The 21,160-nt window shown below is 37.1% G+C and overlaps 1 protein-coding gene and 1 pseudogene across 2 annotated transcripts; both read right to left on the reverse strand.

Annotated features, from left to right (window-relative positions):
- Nucleotides 1-398: 398 nt before the first annotated feature.
- On the reverse strand, nt 399-14,563 carry LOC117102974 (polycomb group RING finger protein 1-like). 2 transcript variants are annotated; one of them, XM_033243428.1, is made up of 8 exons: nt 14,423-14,563; nt 13,764-13,820; nt 11,895-12,000; nt 6,920-7,072; nt 5,350-5,503; nt 4,156-4,276; nt 3,282-3,365; nt 399-2,586 (listed from the first exon to the last, which is right to left on the reverse strand). In XM_033243428.1, the coding sequence occupies exons 2-8, from the start codon at nt 13,815-13,817 to the stop codon at nt 1,972-1,974; spliced, it is 1,287 nt and encodes a 428-aa protein (XP_033099319.1). In that variant the 5' UTR covers nt 13,818-13,820; nt 14,423-14,563; the 3' UTR covers nt 399-1,971. The 2 variants fall into 2 exon arrangements, with proteins under 2 accessions (XP_033099319.1, XP_033099320.1); XM_033243429.1 differs by having other exon boundaries at nt 13,764-14,536.
- Nucleotides 14,564-19,626: 5,063 nt separating this feature from the next.
- Nucleotides 19,627-21,042, reverse strand: LOC117102975 (annotated as a pseudogene).
- Between the last annotated feature and the right edge of the window lie 118 nt (nt 21,043-21,160).

Below are 21,160 nucleotides of genomic sequence, written 5' to 3' on the forward strand. Positions count from 1 at the left end.
GATGATCAGTTGAGAGACGCTAATTCGCAAAATGTTGTGATTTTAGGTGATTTTTAACTATTTGACCGTGCTTTTTTGGGGACGACTGAGAGGGGGACCCGAGTAAGATTTTTAGAAAGTTCCTTTAGACTGACCTTTTTTGTTTGATGAAATTTGCAAGTATTCTTTTGATTTAACCATCATTATCCCTTTGAAAGATATGTATTCTCTTTATTTTTATAATTTTTTTTTATTTCAACAAAGGCTTAAAATCATAAAAATTGTCTGTTATTGTTTTTGAAGTATACTTTTTCTACTCCACACTTTATTTCATATTGATATTCATCAGTCTTCAAAAACAATTTTAATTATTTTTATATCTATTGATGATGATAGACAAATATATCACTCAGTATTGGGTTTACGGGCAAAATTAATTTATTGGAAATTATATACGATATATATTTTTGTATTATTTTCTGTCAACAATATGTGAAACAGAACATTTTAGATAGAAAATACAATTATTGCAAAGTAGGCCTAAGAAATACATCAAAGGGCGGGCGAGCAAGCACCAGAGTGCCCTCCTCTCCCCCCACCCCCCCCCCCATTTTAAATATTTTTAAAAAAGAAGAAAAGAGGAAAATTGTAATCAAATTTAGGTCTAAGAGTGATTCTTAAGAAATCCTAACTCTTTCAATAATAAAAAAATAACAATAACACGTCAGTCTATTATAGCCTACCATGTCTCTGCAGTGGCAGATCCAGGGGGTGGCAAAAGGGTCGCTCCAAACAGCAGGCAGAACAAATAAACCAAGTGCGAAAAAGGCATATTTTTTTCTTTATCAGCAATCCCTTGGAGAAATTCTTGAATTGTGTTGTGTGTCTCATAAGTCTCCCTCCTTAGGCTATGTTCTAACGGTTAACCGTTAGCTGCTGTGCGTCCATACGAGAAGATCCCGATCCGGATACCAAGAATATTATGATCGAATCACTGGCCAATAAGAAACTGGAATTGTAAACGCGTACGTGTGATTGGTTGATAGAAACGCGCTCAACTTGCTAACCGATAGCGCTTGCTAACCGTTAGCAGTATCCGGATACCGCTAACGGTTAGCACTAATCAATCCGTCATTCTCTCAGGTGCTAACGGTTAGCGCTAATGGTTAACCCCCGATCTGGATACTAGGTCTCTCATGAGAACCAGGCTTTTGTCAGCTTTTGTTTGTAATGGTGGTCCATACTTCTGTTGATTTAATTTTTACTGTTTGTTAAATTATGCTAAATAGCATGAACAAACACTTTATGCACTGACTAAGGTACTGTAGACCACGGAACCTGCCCACTCACATATCTGCTACTGCTCTGTGTACTACACATTAGCCTAAAAAAGTCTTTGACTATAGCCACTGAGACAGAGAACTATTAATTGCACAAGCAATTAAGGTCATTCAAAAGGTTTTTGCAGCATACTTGTTGAAGTTCATGAGATTAATAAATCCAAAAGTTAATTTTGTACTTCCTGATTAATTTTGTGTCTTTAGCAAATGCAAACATTCACAAAAGAAGAATATCACACATGATACCACACTGCTAAATGATACTATAAATTAAAGCGAATATGTAACCTCATCAAGTACTTGAACTGTCAAAGTCCCTCCAATCAAAGATGCAAATTGACATATTTTGGGTAGCGGTACTTGAACTGTCAAAGTTTCTCCAATCAAAGATGTAAATTGACATATTTTGGGTTGCGTTTTTGTTTTGTCATGTGCAGCACTGTGATTTCAGAATACTGGCCTATTGATATTAGATCACCTATAAATACTGTATTACTGGTTTCAACAACTTTAAGGCCTTTCCATTGGTAAGAACACTTTAAACCAAAGTGTGACAACTGTGCTAAACATTTTTGTGGATACCTAACATATAGATTTGTTGAACACAACATTGACCTGATTTTCTGCAATCAATTTGATTGAGTGTTCTCCCTTAGTGGTCCTGTTGGCAGTGGCGTTGAGAGTTCTCAACCACGGTGTGAGTCCTTGATAACGGTTGGCTTTGCATGCTGTCAACCATGGTGTGAGTTCTTGGTAGCAGTTGGCTTTGTATGCTCTCAACCATGGTGTAAGTTCTTGGTAGCTGTTGGCTTTGCATGCTGTCAACCATGGTGTGAGTTCTTGATAGAGGTTGGCTTTGCATGCTCTCAACCATGGTTTGGGTTCTTGATAGCGGTTGGCTTTGCACGCTCTCAACCATAGTGTGAGTTCTAGATAGCGGTTGGCATTGCCTGCTTTCAACCATGGTGTGAGTTCTTGATAGCGGTTGGCTTTGCCGGCTCTCAACCACGGTGTGAGTTCTTAATAGAGGTTGGTTCTGCATGCTCTCAACCATTGTGAGTGTTCCTTTTGGTGGTTGGCAGTGTATCTTTTCAACCAAAGTGAATTTTCCTACTGGTGGTTTGCATTGAGTGTTCTTAACCATATTCAGTGCTTCCACTGATGGATGACACCTGGCATGTAGTTCAGGAACTTCTACTACAACAGGGTTATTTTGTCCATGTTTTTTAATGACCTCAGTTTTGAAGTGAAGAGTCATTGGTGAAGGCTGTCAAAAAAGAGAAATGGAAAAGTATTGGAATGCAGTACATTTCACCATACTACATGCAAAATAAGTGATAGGATTTATACCAGAAGTAATTAAACAATTGAACAAGAAAAGAATCGGTCTATTTGTTGTAGCTTTCTATTCCATGAAAAAACCCCTTTTAACTTATACAGTAAGTATAAAATTGACTGAAGCATGAAGCATGAAATTTTGCAACAATTTTCAAAAGTACATGAATAACATACAAACTGTGTCACAATAATTTGTTATACTTTTCATTTAAGAATATTAAAATAAGTATTGACATTTCTTTAAGAAACATCAATGCATAGGCATTTGATAGACATTTAACTTAAAAAAAAAAATTTGAGTTTTTTGAAATTTATATAGTGATGTGCCTCAAAGCTAACAAGAAAAAAACATCTTAAGAATAAAATAGAAATCTACTTTTGGAATTAAATATAAGCTGAAAGTGAAGATAAATTGCGATATAAATATATAGAAACGGTATTTAAAAAATGACACTTGTAAGCAGACAGGTGGTGATTCTACTGTTAGCAGTCAATATATTTATGGTGCAATATAAATGTTTTTATATTTAAATTCCTTTATTATTAATATTTATCAATATGAACAACCAGTGACTCAAATTGTTATGGTACCTTCATTTGCAAGTTACTGTACAGGAAACATACCTTTTGAAACCAGTGTGTTAACCAAACATGTTTCATTGTTGTTTCTGGTGGACCTAATTGCTGCCCCTTACATAGTATATTTATCTGCACACCAACAGAAAAGTAATAATACAAAATCATTAAGTTAATGAAGTAATACAAGGATTTCTTTGGGGGTTCTTTTTCAAATAAATATTTGAAACAATGAGGCATGTCATCCCAAAACCAATGCACTATCGCAATATACTTAACTAAGTAATTTGAATTTGAATTTTGAAAATTCCATAAGTATGTTGAATTTGTAATAGGTTTTACCACATGACTTAGGAAATAGTGATAATGAGGAGAAAATAGATATATTAAAAAGTTTTTTGCTTTTTTGGCTGATGATGCTGTTTTGGGATGGCAAGCATCACATGTGAAAGCCCCATTAAGGCTTTAGGAACCTCTGATAGATGAACACACTTAGAGGCTAAGTACAACAAAGTCTTATGACACAATATGTAGAAAGAAAGAGAAAAAATATTTTTCTAATTAACTGAAAGGGTGTTTGAAGAAATAATTAAAAAGCTTAATAAGATAAAGAATTTTTAATATTAAAAACTTGTGGAAAAAGGGAAGTTTATGCATTTTTTCACCACCACTCACGGGTCCTTAAGCTTTGTATTAAATTAAAGAAAATATAAAAAATGAAAAGCCTATAAAATATTTAAAAATTTGAAAACATTATTTTACACACAGAGTTGGAAACATCATGAAAAGCAATTACTGTATGTAATATTTTATATTAAAAGTTTCTATAATGTTTATTACGACCAATATGTAGTTATTATGGAAACTGTACCTCAATCAAAATGTGAACGATAATAAAGAGTATATGTAGATGTATCTGTACCTGAGTTGCGCTTGCTAGGTTAAGCATCTTTCTCAACATTTTTTGCAGATGATAAATACACGTCCTCACTGAACATCGCACATATTTTTTACGAAAGGATGAAATCTTGCTGCCATGTTCACTGTAAAATATATATAATATAAACAAAAATTTAAAATATTATATTCCAAGAAGTCACAATGTGAGATTTGTGACCAAGAAAGAGACTAAATGCCTATAATTTTTGAAATATTGAACAAAATTAAATATTAATTATTTTTTGTGGGTTTCTTTATTCTACTTTTATTACTTTCAGTAGTATTGTTTCTCTTGTTAAGTATTGAACCTGCTTTTTGTTATATTTCATCTATTATATATATTTATTCTATGTATTATAAAACTGTTGGCAATTTCTATATTTTTAATACGGGGAAGAGCTGCCCTACCCCCAGTTAGGGAGAAAACCACATTTTGTTGGGGAGCAAAAAAAAATTATATGTAATTTCTACATAATGGTTGACTGTGAAGTCAATTAGGCCTATAGGCTTAATTTATTTCACAGTCAACTATTAAACAGTTCAAAGTTGAAACCCCTAAATTGCCAAAATTGTTCAAGGTACCCCCAGGACCAATTTCAGGAGAGTTTAAGCAACACCGACCATGCCCACTTTGCTCTTGTCGGGGAGTGCAAACCTCTTTAATATCATAGAGCCAACAGTGAAAATACATTCTGCTTTGGTGATGTTGAGATTTAATCAATAATATCAATCAATCAATCAACAAGGATTTATATATCACCAATATCTATGGCAGAATGCAATGATCTGTGGAACTAATGTATGACAATAACATTACAAATGCACATTAATTAATGAGTTTAATTAACAATGCTTGTAAGATTATAAAAAAAAAAAATAAACAATTTGCATGTGTGTCAAAAAAATTGAGAAGATAAGATTTTAACTTTTTAAAAGATACTGACAGAAGATGAGGTTTTGATCTCAACAGGAAGAGCATTCCATAAATGTAAATGCGGCCGTGCTCAAGAAGATGCTTATTAGACGATCTAAAGAAGGCGAAGAGTAGATTTATGTTGGGAGGAGATTAAAGATATATTTGGGAGCAAGACCATCTATTAAACATTCTTATGAAATCATCTCTTTACATTATTTCTAGAATAAACTGTATGCAAACACTTTATCACGTTGATGATACCTGATATGCTCCAGGCACAATGACAACAGATGATCCTGAGTAGGATGATGTATTTGTTCATGCGCCAGTAGCTTCTTCACTTCAACTTCTTTTATCCTCTGAATCTTGCCAATCCCTCTTGATCTATAGAACTCCCTCTTTCTTAAAGTCTCATCTAATCATACAAGACCAATGTTACAATCAACGAACATGAAAATACACAAAAGCATAAAATGCAAATGAAAAGAATATTAACCTCCATTATCTAGCACAGTAGTGACAAAGCATCCCAGTTCTTTTGAGTGTTAAATTTTATTTTGAGTGGTTTTCCTCTAGTCTTTTTTTATCAATGCAGCGTTGTTGTCTCAGCAGTGCATGGTAGTGGGAAACAGGCTTGTTCCGTGATGGATAAGGCCAGTCCCTGCATAATGTCTTTTGTAGATTTCCTGAATATAAAATCCACACTGAGATTGTGACTTTACCTCTAGGTTGCCAGGTGAGACATTTGGAATGTCACCTTCTCTGGTAATGCTGCCCATTTCTACATCTTATAGTTCGGCTACTGGTATTAATGTAGTTTCTCTGGTATAATTTCACCTCCACAAAATTGGGCACATTTTTGGGAATGGGCTAAGCTTATACCCGGGAAATTCTCTTTTTATTCGAATGGCAATTTTTTGGAACTGTAAGCCTATTATTCAAAGCCAATATGTAATATTTTTTTTAAGAATATTTGTAAAAGTCATACTCTGGAATTTTGCCAGATGAATTGCTGGTACATAGAATTGGGCATAAAGAGGGGGTGGGCTTATACCCAAGGAACAATGGCATACAGTAATATTTTTGTTTTCATTATTTTTTTCCCCCATTTTTTGTTTTTGTTAAGCGCCTTCAAGTTGTTTACATTAATAGGTCTATATATATATTGATTAATATGATATATCACATGCATAGATTCCAGGCACCTAATTGCTTGGAATAAAAACAACAGGGGCAATGACTTCAACTATCACTCCTATGATGTAGTTTGAATTCATAAATTTCCGGGGAAAATAGTACTATCACATAATCTCTCTGGATCCCACAAAATGTCGCTGTGTAATTAATGTAAAAGGAGACTGCAGTGCGACCTGTACGACGACAGAGATTGGCCCTTTGACCGCCTTGGCCTAGGTGGGTACTCTTTTCATTACTTTTTTTTAGGCCTTGTAGAATCTATGTATGAGGTATATAAAACAAATATTGACTGTTTTGTAGATTCAGGGAACGGTGAAATCTATAGAACTCGGTAATGTGGAGACCGTAGCCTACTCTCTTCCCTCGAGAAGATAGTAGTCCACATCACATCTTCGCAATAGATACAGTATCACCATTCACCTCATGAGCAGTCATTATTTGTATACCATTCAATAAAATAACATCATTCACCAATCAAAATCCTAACTCCTCTGGTTTCACATTTTTTCATGCAGCTGCAACACAATGGCATATACCATTGGCCCATTAAGGTGTAGAATGTTTTGGATATGGTTGCTCCACAAGGATAGGTATACCACCATGTGTGATCCAAAACTTTATGTATGAGACTTACCTTTCCAAAGGTGTGGGACCAAAGTAAACACAATGTCCTGCATAGTACGGTCAGGTCGAAGGTTAACCAGAGGTTGTGTCTCATGGATTTTAATATTACACATTGGACAATGTTTTGATGTCTGCAAATACTTCACAATACAACTCTTACAGACTAAAAATAATAATTTAAAAAAAATTTCAGTAAAACTGATGTGTGATTGCAAATATTTTGTACATAGTCACACATTATAATACATATACATAAAAAAAAGTCAATGATATTTCTATGTCTGCTCTGAACTACGATATGTCTAATGTTGACTGGACTAACATTTATAACATCAATGATCCCAATGAAGCATATAAATTATATATATATTCATATACTGTACATTATATTGTTGTAACCAAAGAAAAAATCCCAGGTTGACTAATAACTTTAATATTAAAATTGATAATTTACTGATAAAAGAAACTGATCCTACAAACTTCCTTGGCGTCATAATTGACTCTTAACTAAATTGGAAACAACACATAACAAAAATATCCAATCAGGTATCAAAAAATGTAGGCGTAATACAGAAACTCCAGCATAGTTTACCACCTAACATTTTATTTTCTTTATACAACACAATGGTTCTTCCTTATCTATCGTACTGTAATTTGGTATGGGGTACGGTAACAAACACACACCAACAATTATGTCCATGGGTTAGCACAGAAACAACAAAATTAGATCAACTCTTTAAATTACGAAAAAAAAACACTTAAAATTTGCTCCAAGTCTAATTCTTTATCACATACTAAACAACTTCTTTTTACATTTAAAACTTTAAATATTTTTTACATTAATAGGCTTCAAACTGCAATATTTATGTATAGATACAGTAAAAAACTACCTCCCAGAATCATTTAACAATTACTTTAAAAAAAATATTGTGGATTACATAATTACCATACACGTACCTCTGATTACATTTTGTTCAAATGCCAGACAAATTTTAGCCGTAATTTTGTTAATTTTAATGGACCAAAAGTGTGGAATTCTCTAGATCAAAATCTTAAAACTGCACCATCTGTTTTAAATTTTAAATCAAGCTACAAAAAACATCTAATATCAATATCTTAATAATTATATAAATAAAAAGAACATTAAGTGAATACAGTAATTTGAAATGTGTAGCAACTACTGTGTTTTTTTGTTTCCTTTGTTTAACTGTCTTTGTATTTTTTCACTTTTTCACTATATTCATAACGGCACTACGATCACTGATCCTCAACAAATTGCATCCAGATTCAATGATTATCTTATCAATACAGGCTCAAATTTCAATAAAATAAATGCGTTTAAATTTAAGTTAAGTGAATACAGTAATTTGCAATGTGTAGCAACTACTGTTTATTTTTTTTTTGTTTCCTTATTTTAAAATAATAGTGTATAATTGTTTAACTGTCTTTGTATTTTTCCACTTTACTACTGTATATTCATAACGGCACTACGATCACTGATCCTCAACAAATTGCATCCAGATTCAATGATTATCTTATCAATATAGGCTCAAATTTCAATAAAATAAATGCATCTGATAATGTTAATTATACTTCTACCCTTCCTTCTTCAAGTGTACATTCTCTTTTTCTCAGTCCAGTATCCAAAGACGAAGTTGCCAGGGGTAGTGCCAGGATTTGCCAAACAGGGGTCCGAAGTCCCCGATGAAGGGGCCGATGTCCCCAACGTGGAGGAAGATCTCCCCGACGAGAGCAAAGTGGGCGTGTTCGAGCCTCTCTAAAAATGTTTGGAAAGTTCTGGGGGATGTAAATTTTGACAATTAAGGGGTTTCAAAGGCTAATCAATTTTAGAGTCCACTAAGATATGAGTATGGCGACTCCGAAAAATGACAGGCAAGAGGCCATAGTTGATTCTACGTTTCGTTCTTTATTGGAACATTGTCAAGAATGAATATTCCAAGTCCAAAAGGGTGACAAACTTAACAGAAATCAATACCAGATAAATTTTGACAATTAGAAAAAGTGGGCAGATCATGTTGGAGACGAGATGATATTCTGATAAACAAATGATTAATGTGGAACAAAGCTAGGTGACTGCTATGTCACCTACTAGAGGTAATGTTTTGATTGGTTAAACACTTTTGGTACTAGTGCATATAAGCTTGCTAATATGGATAATTTTTTCATTCCTGATGATGACATAATTAATGTCGAAATATTGAATCCCAACACGATGGCGTGTATTTCAATACTTGGAGTATGTATTATACTTTCTGAACAAAGGCAAGTTAACACTTTAAACTTAGGTGAATGCAAGTTCTTTAGAGGCTCTGAGACCATAGTTTAGACTAGGCTTGTATCTTGATCTTATTGCTAAGACTTCAGCAAATAAAATTTCTGACCAATGTTCAGAACCATGAATAATATTAATATTATCAAATAATAAGGATTCTATAAGAGATTGTTTGAAAGTATCGTCAGCAGACATAAGATGTACAGTAGACCAATTATATGGTTAAAACCTTTGCAACTCTCAATGTGTTCATGTACACTACTGTTTGCAGTACGAGAATGCTCAACAGCTATTAGATTCCACTAATGTACAAAATGCATATACTTTTTTTTTTCTCCCCGACGAATTGTGGTTTGTGGTTTTTGTCTCTGACGGGGAGCAGCTGACGGGTGTCCCTGCACCCTCCCCAGTGGCGCCACCCCTGGAAGTTGCTAGCATAATAAAGTTTTTACCTTTATTTCCAATTAGAGACCAAAGCTGCTAAAGACCACGAAAACCCTGGTTCCAAAAGTGGAGGGACACAAGCCAAGATGTTCTCGACAACATATTTGGTAACCAATTCAGTCTATTAAAATACCTACCAAATGATAGGAGAATGGATTATGGAAGATTGATACAAAAATAGTAATGGACCTGAAGGAAGCAGACAGAACTGCCAACCCCTGGGTCATGAAAATCTGTAGATTTTTTTACAAATCTTAAAAAAAATCTGGAGGTTTCCAAAATTAACCAAAAGATAATGCAAGATAACGGTACTAAAAAAGACATGTCAAGACAATTCATTGGCCATTGGTGGCGACATTCAAATAAAAAATGGCTGCTTGTTTGATAAAAGGTAAAAACAATTCCAAATTTGCAATTCAAGTAAAAAGCTAAATTAGGTATTCTTACTGTACAATTTATTATTAATTAGATAGATGCGATCCAGGTGTTCTCTCCATGGGTTACAAAAATTATCTTTCAACATAATTGTTGCAAATTGCAATAGAATGTGGGACAAATGATTTGTTATAGCATTTAGTACCTGTAGGTAAAGAGCGGATAAGGATATGGGATGGGAGAAATTTGTACTTCGTTGTAGAGTGGATGATCAGTTTAAGAAAGTATGTATTTTACCATGGAGAGAACACCTGCATCATATTTAAAATTAAGCTTAGAAAAATCAACTCCTATTGCACGCCCCGCCCTTCTGGTGACCTTTGCCAAAAATCCCTTTATTTTCTCATATAAGCTAGCCTCCCATATAATCCGACAGAATGAAATCACACTGAGTATCATTGATTGGTAGAACATTTCTAGAATTTTTTTATCAATATAAACTTTCCTAAGTTGCCGTAACATAAGAAATCGTTGCTGACCTTTTTTGTACAGTTTCAGTGTATTACTGGGGCCATAGTTAAATTAAATTTCTTCCAAGCAATAAAGTTTCAACTTAGAATATTTTGCATGATTAAATAAATTTAAAACACTTAACTAAAAATTATGCTATTAAAACTACTGTACTCCGTAAAACAATCAATCTTAATAATAATGTACTAAATTACATATTACGGTATTGTGTTCTTCTAAGTAGAAGAAAAACAAACAATACATTTTTTTATAACCCTTATTTGGGCATTGAATATCTTACGACCGAACAAGTGCACGGCCGAACCGGACGTCATAGCTCTCTCCTAGGCCTAGAGAAGCTCTAAGTAACGGTTTGAAAGGTTAGTTAATAATAATATTCAATATTAGTCAAGTGGGCGACTTGGTTAGGGGGCGACTTTGCTAGGGGGAGACTTGACGGGGGCGACTTGGTTAGGGGCGACTAGACAAGGGGGCGACTTTGTAGGGGTGACTTTGTAAGGGGCGACTTTACAAGGGGGCGACTTGACTGGTATTCCAATTTTTTATAGCAACTTTAACATCAAAATCTAGCCAAGGCTTATCATTCGGGTATACAGTATTCTAATCTGTTTTAGTGGGATAGTGAGATCCACACAAAAGGCAAAATATGATGATACAGTGTTAGTCAGTTCATGAATATCACTACTGGTGTTGTTAAATACGTCCCATTCGGTAGCCTCTTAAACAACCCCAGAGTTTTTCAATATGTTCAGGGTACTGAACCACAGTTTAATTGTCTTTGTTTCCATCTTGCTTGTTTTTAATTTCTTAGTTTCTTATACGTACAGTAGGTAATAACTGTATAACTTTCTTGTTTCTTGTTGAGCATGACACATACTCTCTACAATTTGGAAGCACACGCTTAAGTTGACACTGGTTTAGATCACCTACAACTAAAATAGGACTCTCAGGAAAACGGGCTTAAAGTAGGTATGTATGATCAGCAATTGCGTCTGCAGCAACCGGAATATTTCCAGGCATATAAACAATGATAACTTTAATACATCCAAATTCTCTTGGCAGATAAAACGGCCTAAGTGACAATGACAGCAATTCATAGTCAGTTGTACAAACTTTACTGACGACTGTTATATCTGCACATTAGCTCTCATTCATGTAACAACACTGAACTGGAGATTTGTTTAAATGTCGGGTGACACTCGACAAGATTAGGTGAGTTGGCAGGTCTGAGCAGATGACCAATCTCAAGATCACACTGCATGCTACATTAAAGAGTCTATCAAAAAGGTGAGGAGTAAAAAAACAAATCCAGTATAGTACTGTACGTATATTATTGACTTACATGTGTGAAGACATTCTGTGATTGTGGTAGCATCTACAAAGTAACCAGCACACAGAATGCAGACAATATGCTGGTTCAGCTGGCAAACTTGTAACATAAGAGGTTTCTGCAAAATAACAACATATTGTCAGTTGAACGTACAAAAATATCATAGTTATAAATAACTATAATGTGTTTATGCAGCCGTTAGTTGTATGACGTACTATACAACCCCAGGGAAGGGTGCGTTGAACGCGCTTCGTACATATGCATGCCACGATGCACCCCTTCGTCAAAAATGTGACTGACCATTGTGTGAAACTGACACACAAAAAAATTATTTTGTGACAGACCATCTCTTGAAAGTTACTGACCTTGATTGTCATTTTTGACGTACAGTACCCTGATCGCATTGTCTTGAACAGTATTGCGCCATTTAAGCACATTTTAAGATGGACCGCATTATACAATTGTCTCTCTATCTCTGTGCCCCTATGTACGTAGGCCTAGCTGCGGTGTCTTACATCCATCTAGGCCTCATGATGCTTTTATTGTAGGACATGTATATCTATAGGTAATAGGCACTTCAAAAAAGAAAACGCTTTACTGTATTTATTTAATTATTGTGTTCAGACGGGGCTGTAGTTTGTGAAAAAGAAATCAAAATTTAGACTTCAAAAACGACCATCCTCAAGCCATCACGCTGCATTCTGTATCCAGCTGGATCTGAACCGTCCATGCACCAACGTACGCTTACTGGGGATAATAATAATAATATCTCAAATTTCTATGGCGCCAATTCCAAACAAGATCAAAGGTGCAACGCATGTGAAAAGCCACTGGAAAACAAATAGGTCTTAAGCTGTGACTTAATGTTGCAAATAGAGTTGGAAGAAGTTATGTAATTTGGGAGCTTGGTTCCAAAAAAAGGCAATAAGCTTAAGTAAATAACGTTGACCATAGGTTTTGGTATGGTATTTGGTGACAGAAATAAAGTTTCCATGTGCCATGTGCCCTTGATTTTATTATTATTATTTTTTTAGCCATCATTTGAAAATGATATCTGGCCATCTCATAGGTGCAATGTCTATTCAATGTTGTGTCTTCTCACCCTATTTACATACCATACTTTACCTAAGTTAAGATTTAAGTTAAGACTATCTCCTTCTAGATCATGCGTGCATCCAATAGTTGTCCCGCCGCAATTGCATTCATACAAACAAACGGTTACTAGTTACACCAATTTTTTTTTTTCTCCTAAATTTTGTATTCCTTCTTGGTAGAGTTCCATTAATTTTGTTTTAATACCCTGTCTTTCTTCTAGCTTTTCGTTTTCTTTACGTTTCTTTGATTTTTTTTTTTCCTTTCTTTTCTTTCTAATCTTTCTTTTATTTTCCTTTTATTTTCTTTCTTTTCCTTTCTTTTCTTTTTCATTCTTTTCGTTTCCTTTATATTCTTTCCTATATATTTGCAAACTGATTCCTACCAAATTATCTCTTGATTTTATTCTAATCACCTATTTTTTCACAACCAAATATCTCTAAATACATTATAAGTAAAATGAAGTTCCCTAGATGTGGTTATTTGAAATTGTATAGTAATTTCTTTTTTTACACCGGTCCTTTGAGGACGTTATTTGTTTACATCGCCATTTTGTAATGTGACGGACATAGACGCACCTGTTTTTCACAGTGTGCAAAATATCACGGTAAATGACCCAACCATGACGCACCTTTCCCGGGGTCGTATAGTGCATCATACAACTGACAGCTGCATTAATATCAATAAATAAATTTGGACTACATTTTACAACCTGTTTTTACATAAAATATCAGAGTTTCATTAACAGTATTATTTACCAATACCAGGCAATCAATATATAATCCTCACCTCATCTTCAAGCTCAACCATTGTTCCTGGTTTCAAACTTTGATTAGAAAACATTTCCTAAAAAAAATAATAATCAATAAATGTTGAACCATATAAAAATATTATACTGTACATGGATCTCACTGTTCAGTGTTACTTAATAAGATTGAGATGTGCATTTTTTTAAAGAACTGAGAGTTTATAAAAATATAAATAATAATAGAAACATAGGCCTACACTAGGCTTAGCCTAACAGTAAACCTTTTGTTTTACCACAAACTGCAAGTTCTTCGTCTGCATGTCTAGGCCTAAATGCACACATTCTAATAAACGGCGAGAAAATTATTATTTTTTTATTTGACTCAAAATAATTATAACTCTGAATAACTATAACTCTACGAAATGACTCAGGATAACCGACCTCGGGTCTAGGCAGCAGCGGTCCAACCGGCCTCCACCTTGGAGGCTTAGGCCTACTCTACGGCGGCCTCGGCCCAGGACTGTCTAGCATAGGCCCTAGGCCTACGCCTGGATATCGACTTTGTACTAGAGCCTACTACTAATTAATAGGCCTAGGCTGTGACCTAAAAAATTGCAGCGTAGGGTCAGCGATGGTGATTATTTGTAGAAAACGAAATACGTGTAAGCCTAAGGCTTAGGCCTAGTTAGGCTACACCTACATCAGCAGAACGCGCGCTGTGCCTGGATAGGAGCAAAGAACTTATTATTTATCTTTGGTTTGGTAGGGGGAGGGCCAGATGGATGCCAGTCAAATTCGAGCTGATGTCAGTTCGAGCCAAAGTAGACTTGCCACAAGTCTCTTATTTTTTATTATTTTTCTCATTCTGGACAGCGCCACCAACGAGAAAGTTAATTTAGAGATAGACGGAATAAGCGACTTGTAAAACACTGAATGCAGGCACCAGGATGCAAAAAGAATGACGTAATCTTATATTCCATATTTGGATAAATGGCGAACCGAAATAAACAATTTCAACTAATCAAATGTTCATATTTTTGGAGCCACGAAACTGAGTCACTCGCGTCGACTAGTTAGGCATGACTAAATTTAAATAGTCTCCCTAATAAAACGGGCCTAAAATATTTAGAATAGACCCTAGTAAAACTAATTTTGGCAATGGCAAAAACAATTAAGCTTAGACTAGATGGCATACCATACAAATACAACAAAACTTTCCAGAAGGATCGATCAGGCCTCGTCTGGAGTCAGGAGGCCTAGCCTAGACTAGTAGAGGCTTTGGCGTATTTTTAAGTTTTTAATTACAGAGGCCTACCTTTTTAACAATATTCTACCCTAAAGACCTAAATCTGTGTAGCAAGGTTCATATAGCCTACGGTTATCAGTCCATGTCGTTCTCAGCAGGCCAGTACTATACTAACTGTTTTAATTCAAGTATAGGTAGCCAAAAGGGAGCTGGTTCTTGTTCTAGTCGAGACATCCGCATCTTCAATTTTGAAAGTTTACCAAGACTGATTAATATGCATAAAGTTAGCCAGTCACGTGATTTACAAAATCAGTCATGCATACTCTAAATTGTTTTTGATAATCTCTTAGTCTTAATAGCAAATGACATTCTCAAGGTCAGAGATCACACTAAGGTGTAGCATACACACATGTATACATGTGAGATGAGAATAAGAATTCCTGTGATTTATAATCTTTATTGTAGACGTTAAACAGTGTAAGTTCATAATCCTCATTTTATACATTAAGAAAGCTATGAGTAACCAATGCTATCATATTTAGTGAAGAAGCAGTTGATTAATTTAGATTTAGAGTTTTAGTTACTGTTATGTTATTATGTGACCACCTTTTGAGTATGTAAATCATACTAATATGGGCCTGTCTCTTATACACATCTAGATGTGTATAAGAGACAGACAGTATTACTGGTAACAAGATATGATGAAGTACGGGAGCTGATGCTCAAACATAAAATCCGCATTAACGAGCAGCATATGGATGCGGTGGTGGCCGAACAAGAGCAGAACGAAAGAGAATCCACCCAAACTTCAGTGGCGAGAGCGAGAAGCGTTCGAGGCATACAACATGCTGATTTTCAACAACTTTGCAAGCAAATAGGCCAGTTGACCATTGAAAATTCTGGTGAGGCAGTCAGAGCTGCGAAATGTGATCTAGTAAAATTGATGGAGGAAGTAAAGGCTGCCCACATGAATTACGCTGCAATGCTACCCACTGAACAGGGGGACAATGAGAATACTTGGCTTCAGTCAGTGCGTGATCTGTACGGCGAGGCCAGTAATAAAGTTTGCATAATTTTGGAGCACCACACCAAGAGTACGGTCACAAAGTCTAAAGATGAGAAAAAAGGAAGTGGTATTCATCTGGAAAAAATGCGATTGACTTCACAAAGTTCATCTTGCCTGAGGCGACTAAGGATCAAGCAGCTTTTGTGTTGCGGAAATCGCTGGGAGTGAAACCGTTTCAAGTTATTACCGAGCTTTCGTTTGAGGACGGTGAGCGCACAGTACGGAGGAACCAACAGACCGTGACCGTACTCGCAACCAAGCTTCCGTCCTGTTTAGAAGTTGTTTCGTTTCCGTTTACGCGACGGGGGAATATGCGTGCGAACGCGCGCCCTCACTTTAGTTACCAAAACATGGCGAACTTACACAGAGTTCAAGAGGCACTTGTCGCTGCGTAGGCATTATTATAAGCTAGGCCTAGGCCGGACGTACCTTAATAAATTAGGGCCTAGGCTAGGCCTAGCTAGACCCAGGCCAGGCTAGAACCGAGCCGAGGCTGTCCATCTATCTAGGCCTACAGTACATCTACATTTACTAGGGCTATATATACGACTTGGCTAAATCATATTCATATTCTAAATTTATGTGTTGTATCACTGACTTTGAACATGAAACCATAATTTCAATAAAGTGTTATTATAAGTTAACTGACTCCATTGTAATCGCCTTTACACTCGCCGCGTGATGCAGACATACAAGACAACCTCTTATCGTTGCGTTCTAAACCGGACGATATTTTCAGTCAGAACCGTCCTCAAATTCCGCGGTACGGTGAGATGCAATCTTTCACGCATGCGCAAATGAATTTTCGGCTCTAATTACCGTACTAGATTTCTCCCGTACTAAAACGAAAGCTCGCTAGTGGCGCAGTGGATGACGATATTCAGGGAATATGGAGGAGACTGGACGAACGATATGGAGACCCAATTAAATTGGCAGATGCCATCATGCATGACTTCGAAAGTATCGATACATTGAAGGACGGAGAGGACCGAAGGTTTGTCGATCTGGTGGATAATGTTGAAAGAGGTTATAATGATCTTCAAAAGTTGGAAATGGAAAGGGAAATGTCCAACACCAGAGTCGTTGGCGATATCGAAAAGAAGCTACCACCTACAATTCGAAGGGAGTGGTCGAGATCATTGTATGATGAGAAAACTGTTGTAGACCGTTCCAATAGATTTCCTGCACTCCTTCGGTTTCTAGTGAGGGAAAAGAAAAGTGTTGAGTACGAAACATCAGGAGTGAGAACAGGTGCAAAAAGTAAACAGTCTCCACACCTTACCATCAATGCCGCAGAGGTAAAGCAGAGTGCTGACGTTTCGAGACAAGAGAGCAACAAAATTTGTCTTATTCACGACGGAGGCCAGCACAACACATCTGAATGTCGGATTTACCTGGCAAAGTCGCTGGCAGAAAAAACGCAGCTGGCAAGAGAAAAGGGCGCCTGTTTTGGTTGTCTATCAAAGGGTCATCGGGCAGCTGTCTCTTGCAGTTAATGAAAATAAGGGTAGGAGCTAAACACATGAACGTCCTCTTTGATGGCTGCGCCACATCGTCCCTTATCACCAACAGATCGGCAAGGGCTGCAGGATTAAAAGGAGATCCCATAAAAATTGCCATCACTAAACTTGGCGGAACGACGGAGGAAGTCGATAGCTTCCGTTATCTTGTACCTCTAGTAGATAAGCAGGGGTTTATTGTAAATGTATATGCATATGGAATCGAGCAGATCACGTCCAATATAGAACACATAGCAGTCCAGCATGTAGTGGGCTTGTTCAGCGGCATCAAAATCGAAGAGATAGAACGACCAACCGGCCATGTCGACTTGCTCATGGGGTACGAGTACGCCTGGTATCACCCGACAAGGCTACAAGCAGTAGAGCACCTACTCGTGCTGGAAAATAGATTTGGGAGATGCTTGGGCGGATCCCATCCAACCCTTTAAGAAAATACTACGAAGTTGATCAGTACTGCCGCATTGATACATCATGTGACAACATGTAATTTGGACTCTTTCTTCAAGATAGAAGGTATGGGTGTTCAGTGCAACCCACAGTGCGGCAGTTGTCGTTGTGGTAGATGCCCGGTGGGAGCCAAAGAGTATACATTGAAAGAGGAAAGAGAGTTGGCGCTGATAGAGAAAAACCTTACATTTTGTGGTTCATATTGGAAAGAGGAGTATCCCTGGATTAGAGACCCATTCGAGTTACCAGACAACCGAAACGCTGTACTGGCTGCCCTGAAGTCCCTAGAACACAGGTTGAGAAAGGACCCAGCGAAAGCTACGCATATGACGCTCAAATAAGAGATATGCTAGAGCGAAATGTTGCAAGGGAAATTGGAAAAAGGGAGCTGGATTGCTATGATGGGCCTATATACTACATTGCACACCATGTGGTGATGAAGCCTGACAGCAGTAGCACACCCATGCGAATCGTATTTAATAGTAGCGCATCTTATCAAGGACATATCCTTAACAATTACTGGGCTAAGGGCCCAGACATGGTAAACGCTCTTTTAGGAGTGCTAATTCGATTTAGGGAAAACTCAGTAGCACTTGTGGCAGACATCCGTAAAATGTACCACTTCATCAGCACCACAGTAGATCAACACTGTCACCGATTCCTATGGCGAAATATGAATGTCACACAAGAACCTAAGACCTTTTGCATGACTGTGGTTAACATGGGTGATCGGCCCTCTGCTACAATAGCTACAGTAGCTTTGAGGAAAACGGCCGAACGAGGGAAGGATAAATTATATAAAGCTGCCGACACAATCCTGCGCAATGTTTATGTTGATGATATACTGGAGTCTGTTGAGTCAAGAGAAGCTGCGTTGCGTCTTTCGCAGGATATCGACAAGTTAATCGCACCAGGAAACCTTGCAGTCAAGAAGTGGGTAATCTCAGGAAGTGGTGGCGAAATCACAGACAAGGAGTTGATTGCAAAGGGTATCGAGAAAGTCCTAGGAATCGCATGGGACTCATATGAAGATGTATTCAAATTCACTACAAAGTTGGAAGCGCCAGTGATTCTCACAAAAAGATCTTGTTTAAGCAGTATTAATGGCATCTATGACCCATTAGGTTTGATCTCGCCGTTCACGGTGAAAGGGAAAATACTCCTCCGGAAGATATGGGGTGAGAAGTTGGGATGGGACGACACCCTACCAGAGGCAATGAGAGAACAGTGGCTTCAGTTCTTCAATGAATTAACCGATATTGCCAGCATTTGCTTCCCCAGATGTATTAAACCAGAGGATGCAGAACCAAACACAAGGCCGACGCTCGTGGTTTTCTCAGATGGGTCTGAACAGGCATTTGGCGCTGTTGCATATGCCAGGTACCTACTCAAGGACAGTAGATATGCTTGTCGACTAATTGCTAGCAAGAACAGGGTATCCCCATGTAGTGAACTTCGAAATAAGAGTCGTTTAGTCTTCGTCTACCTTTGTAAGGTTTTAATCAACTAAAATGCAAGCAGTATAGAAAATAATAACAACAAGTAACCTGATAACCACGTTCCAGAATCGTCTCCTCATACTGTCTCTTATACACATCTCTTCCTTCTCAATTGCTAGCGCCAAACATAACATTACCTTGTATGGAGTGCCAAACATCTCACTACATTCTCCCCCACTTTAAAAACTCAAGTTATTATTTGGCATTATGAGGGACCATGGTTACTTAAAAACCCCAACGATCAGGCGGTTTACTTTTTCTGGATGATCGTCGAATTTTTACCGATTTGTCTGTTACGTTTAAACTTTCATTAGGCTTAGAACTCATTGGCTTAGGGCTATCGTTAGCATTATCTGATGGTTCTTTAAATATACAGGTATCATTTAATAAGGGTTTTATCTGATTGTTCTGTGGGTCATTGTTCTGTGGCGCAATATCATTCTCAGCCGCTGTACCAAACTCATTATCTGCAATCACCCCAACAGGAGCCATGTGACGAAGTGATACTGTTGATTCTCTACCATCTTGAAAACGTACATGAGCGTATTGTGGATTTGCGTGTAATAGTTCAACCTCGTCGACTAGCGGATCAGTTTTGTGGGCGCGAACATGGCGCTTAATAAGAACGGGTCCTGGAGAACACAGCCAGGAAGGGATGGATGACCTCGATGTTGATCTTCTGTTGAAGGTAAAGAATCTTTCATGCGGCGTCTCATTCGTGGCAGTACATACTAATGAACGGACAGAGTGTAAAGCGTCATGTAAAACTTCTTGCCAACCACTTCATCAGCACCACAGTAGATCAACACTGTCAAAGCTAATGTAATTGTTTTCCAGATGATGCCATTATATCTCTCCGTTTGCCCATTACACTGAGGATTATAACTAGTAGTTCTGCTACATGCTACACCCCTTTTTACAAGGAATTCTGTAAGTTCCTTACTTAGGAATGCCGTTCCTCTGTCTGAGTGGATATAAGCCGGTGTTCCAAATAAAGAAAACAACTGACAGAGACAGGTAATCACCGTAGATGATGTCATATCAGAGCAAGGAAATATAAATGGGAGTCTTGAAAACTCGTCGACGACTGTTAAGAAGTAAATATTCCTATCCGTGCTAGGCAACGGCCCCTTAAAGTCTATATTGAGACGCTCAAATGGCTGGGTGGCTTTGATCAATGGTGTGTTATTAGGCTTATAAAATCGCGGCTTTAATTTAGCACAAACTTGACAAGCAGCTGTTATCTTTCTTACCTCCTCTACTGTGAATGCGAGATTCCTTGTTTTCACAAAATGCCACATCCTAGTAATTCCCAGATGGCATAGCATATTGTGAAGTTCGACAAGGCGGTCAGTTACATTACTTGCCGAGCAACACGCTCTGGTCAATGTGTCTGGAGGAATATTTTCTTTACCTGGACGGTACACAATCTCAAATGTAAAACAGGAAAGTTCAATCCTCCAGCGCCTCATTTTCTCATTTTTGATCTTGCCTTTATGTTGCATATCAAAAATATAGCTAACTGATTTCTGATCAGTTTTCAGTGTAAACCATCTACCCTGTCTCTTATACACATCTTCTAGTGCAAATTTCCGAAATAAAAACTGGGGCAAATCGTTATTTTACACATAATTGAGACATTTTCATAAGTGAAAACCCA

This window comes from Anneissia japonica, unplaced genomic scaffold, assembly GCF_011630105.1.
Source record: "Anneissia japonica isolate Jap-2015-1 unplaced genomic scaffold, ASM1163010v1 scaffold287721_len753485_cov172, whole genome shotgun sequence".
In the NCBI taxonomy this organism is placed as follows: Eukaryota; Metazoa; Echinodermata; class Crinoidea; order Comatulida; family Comatulidae; genus Anneissia; species Anneissia japonica.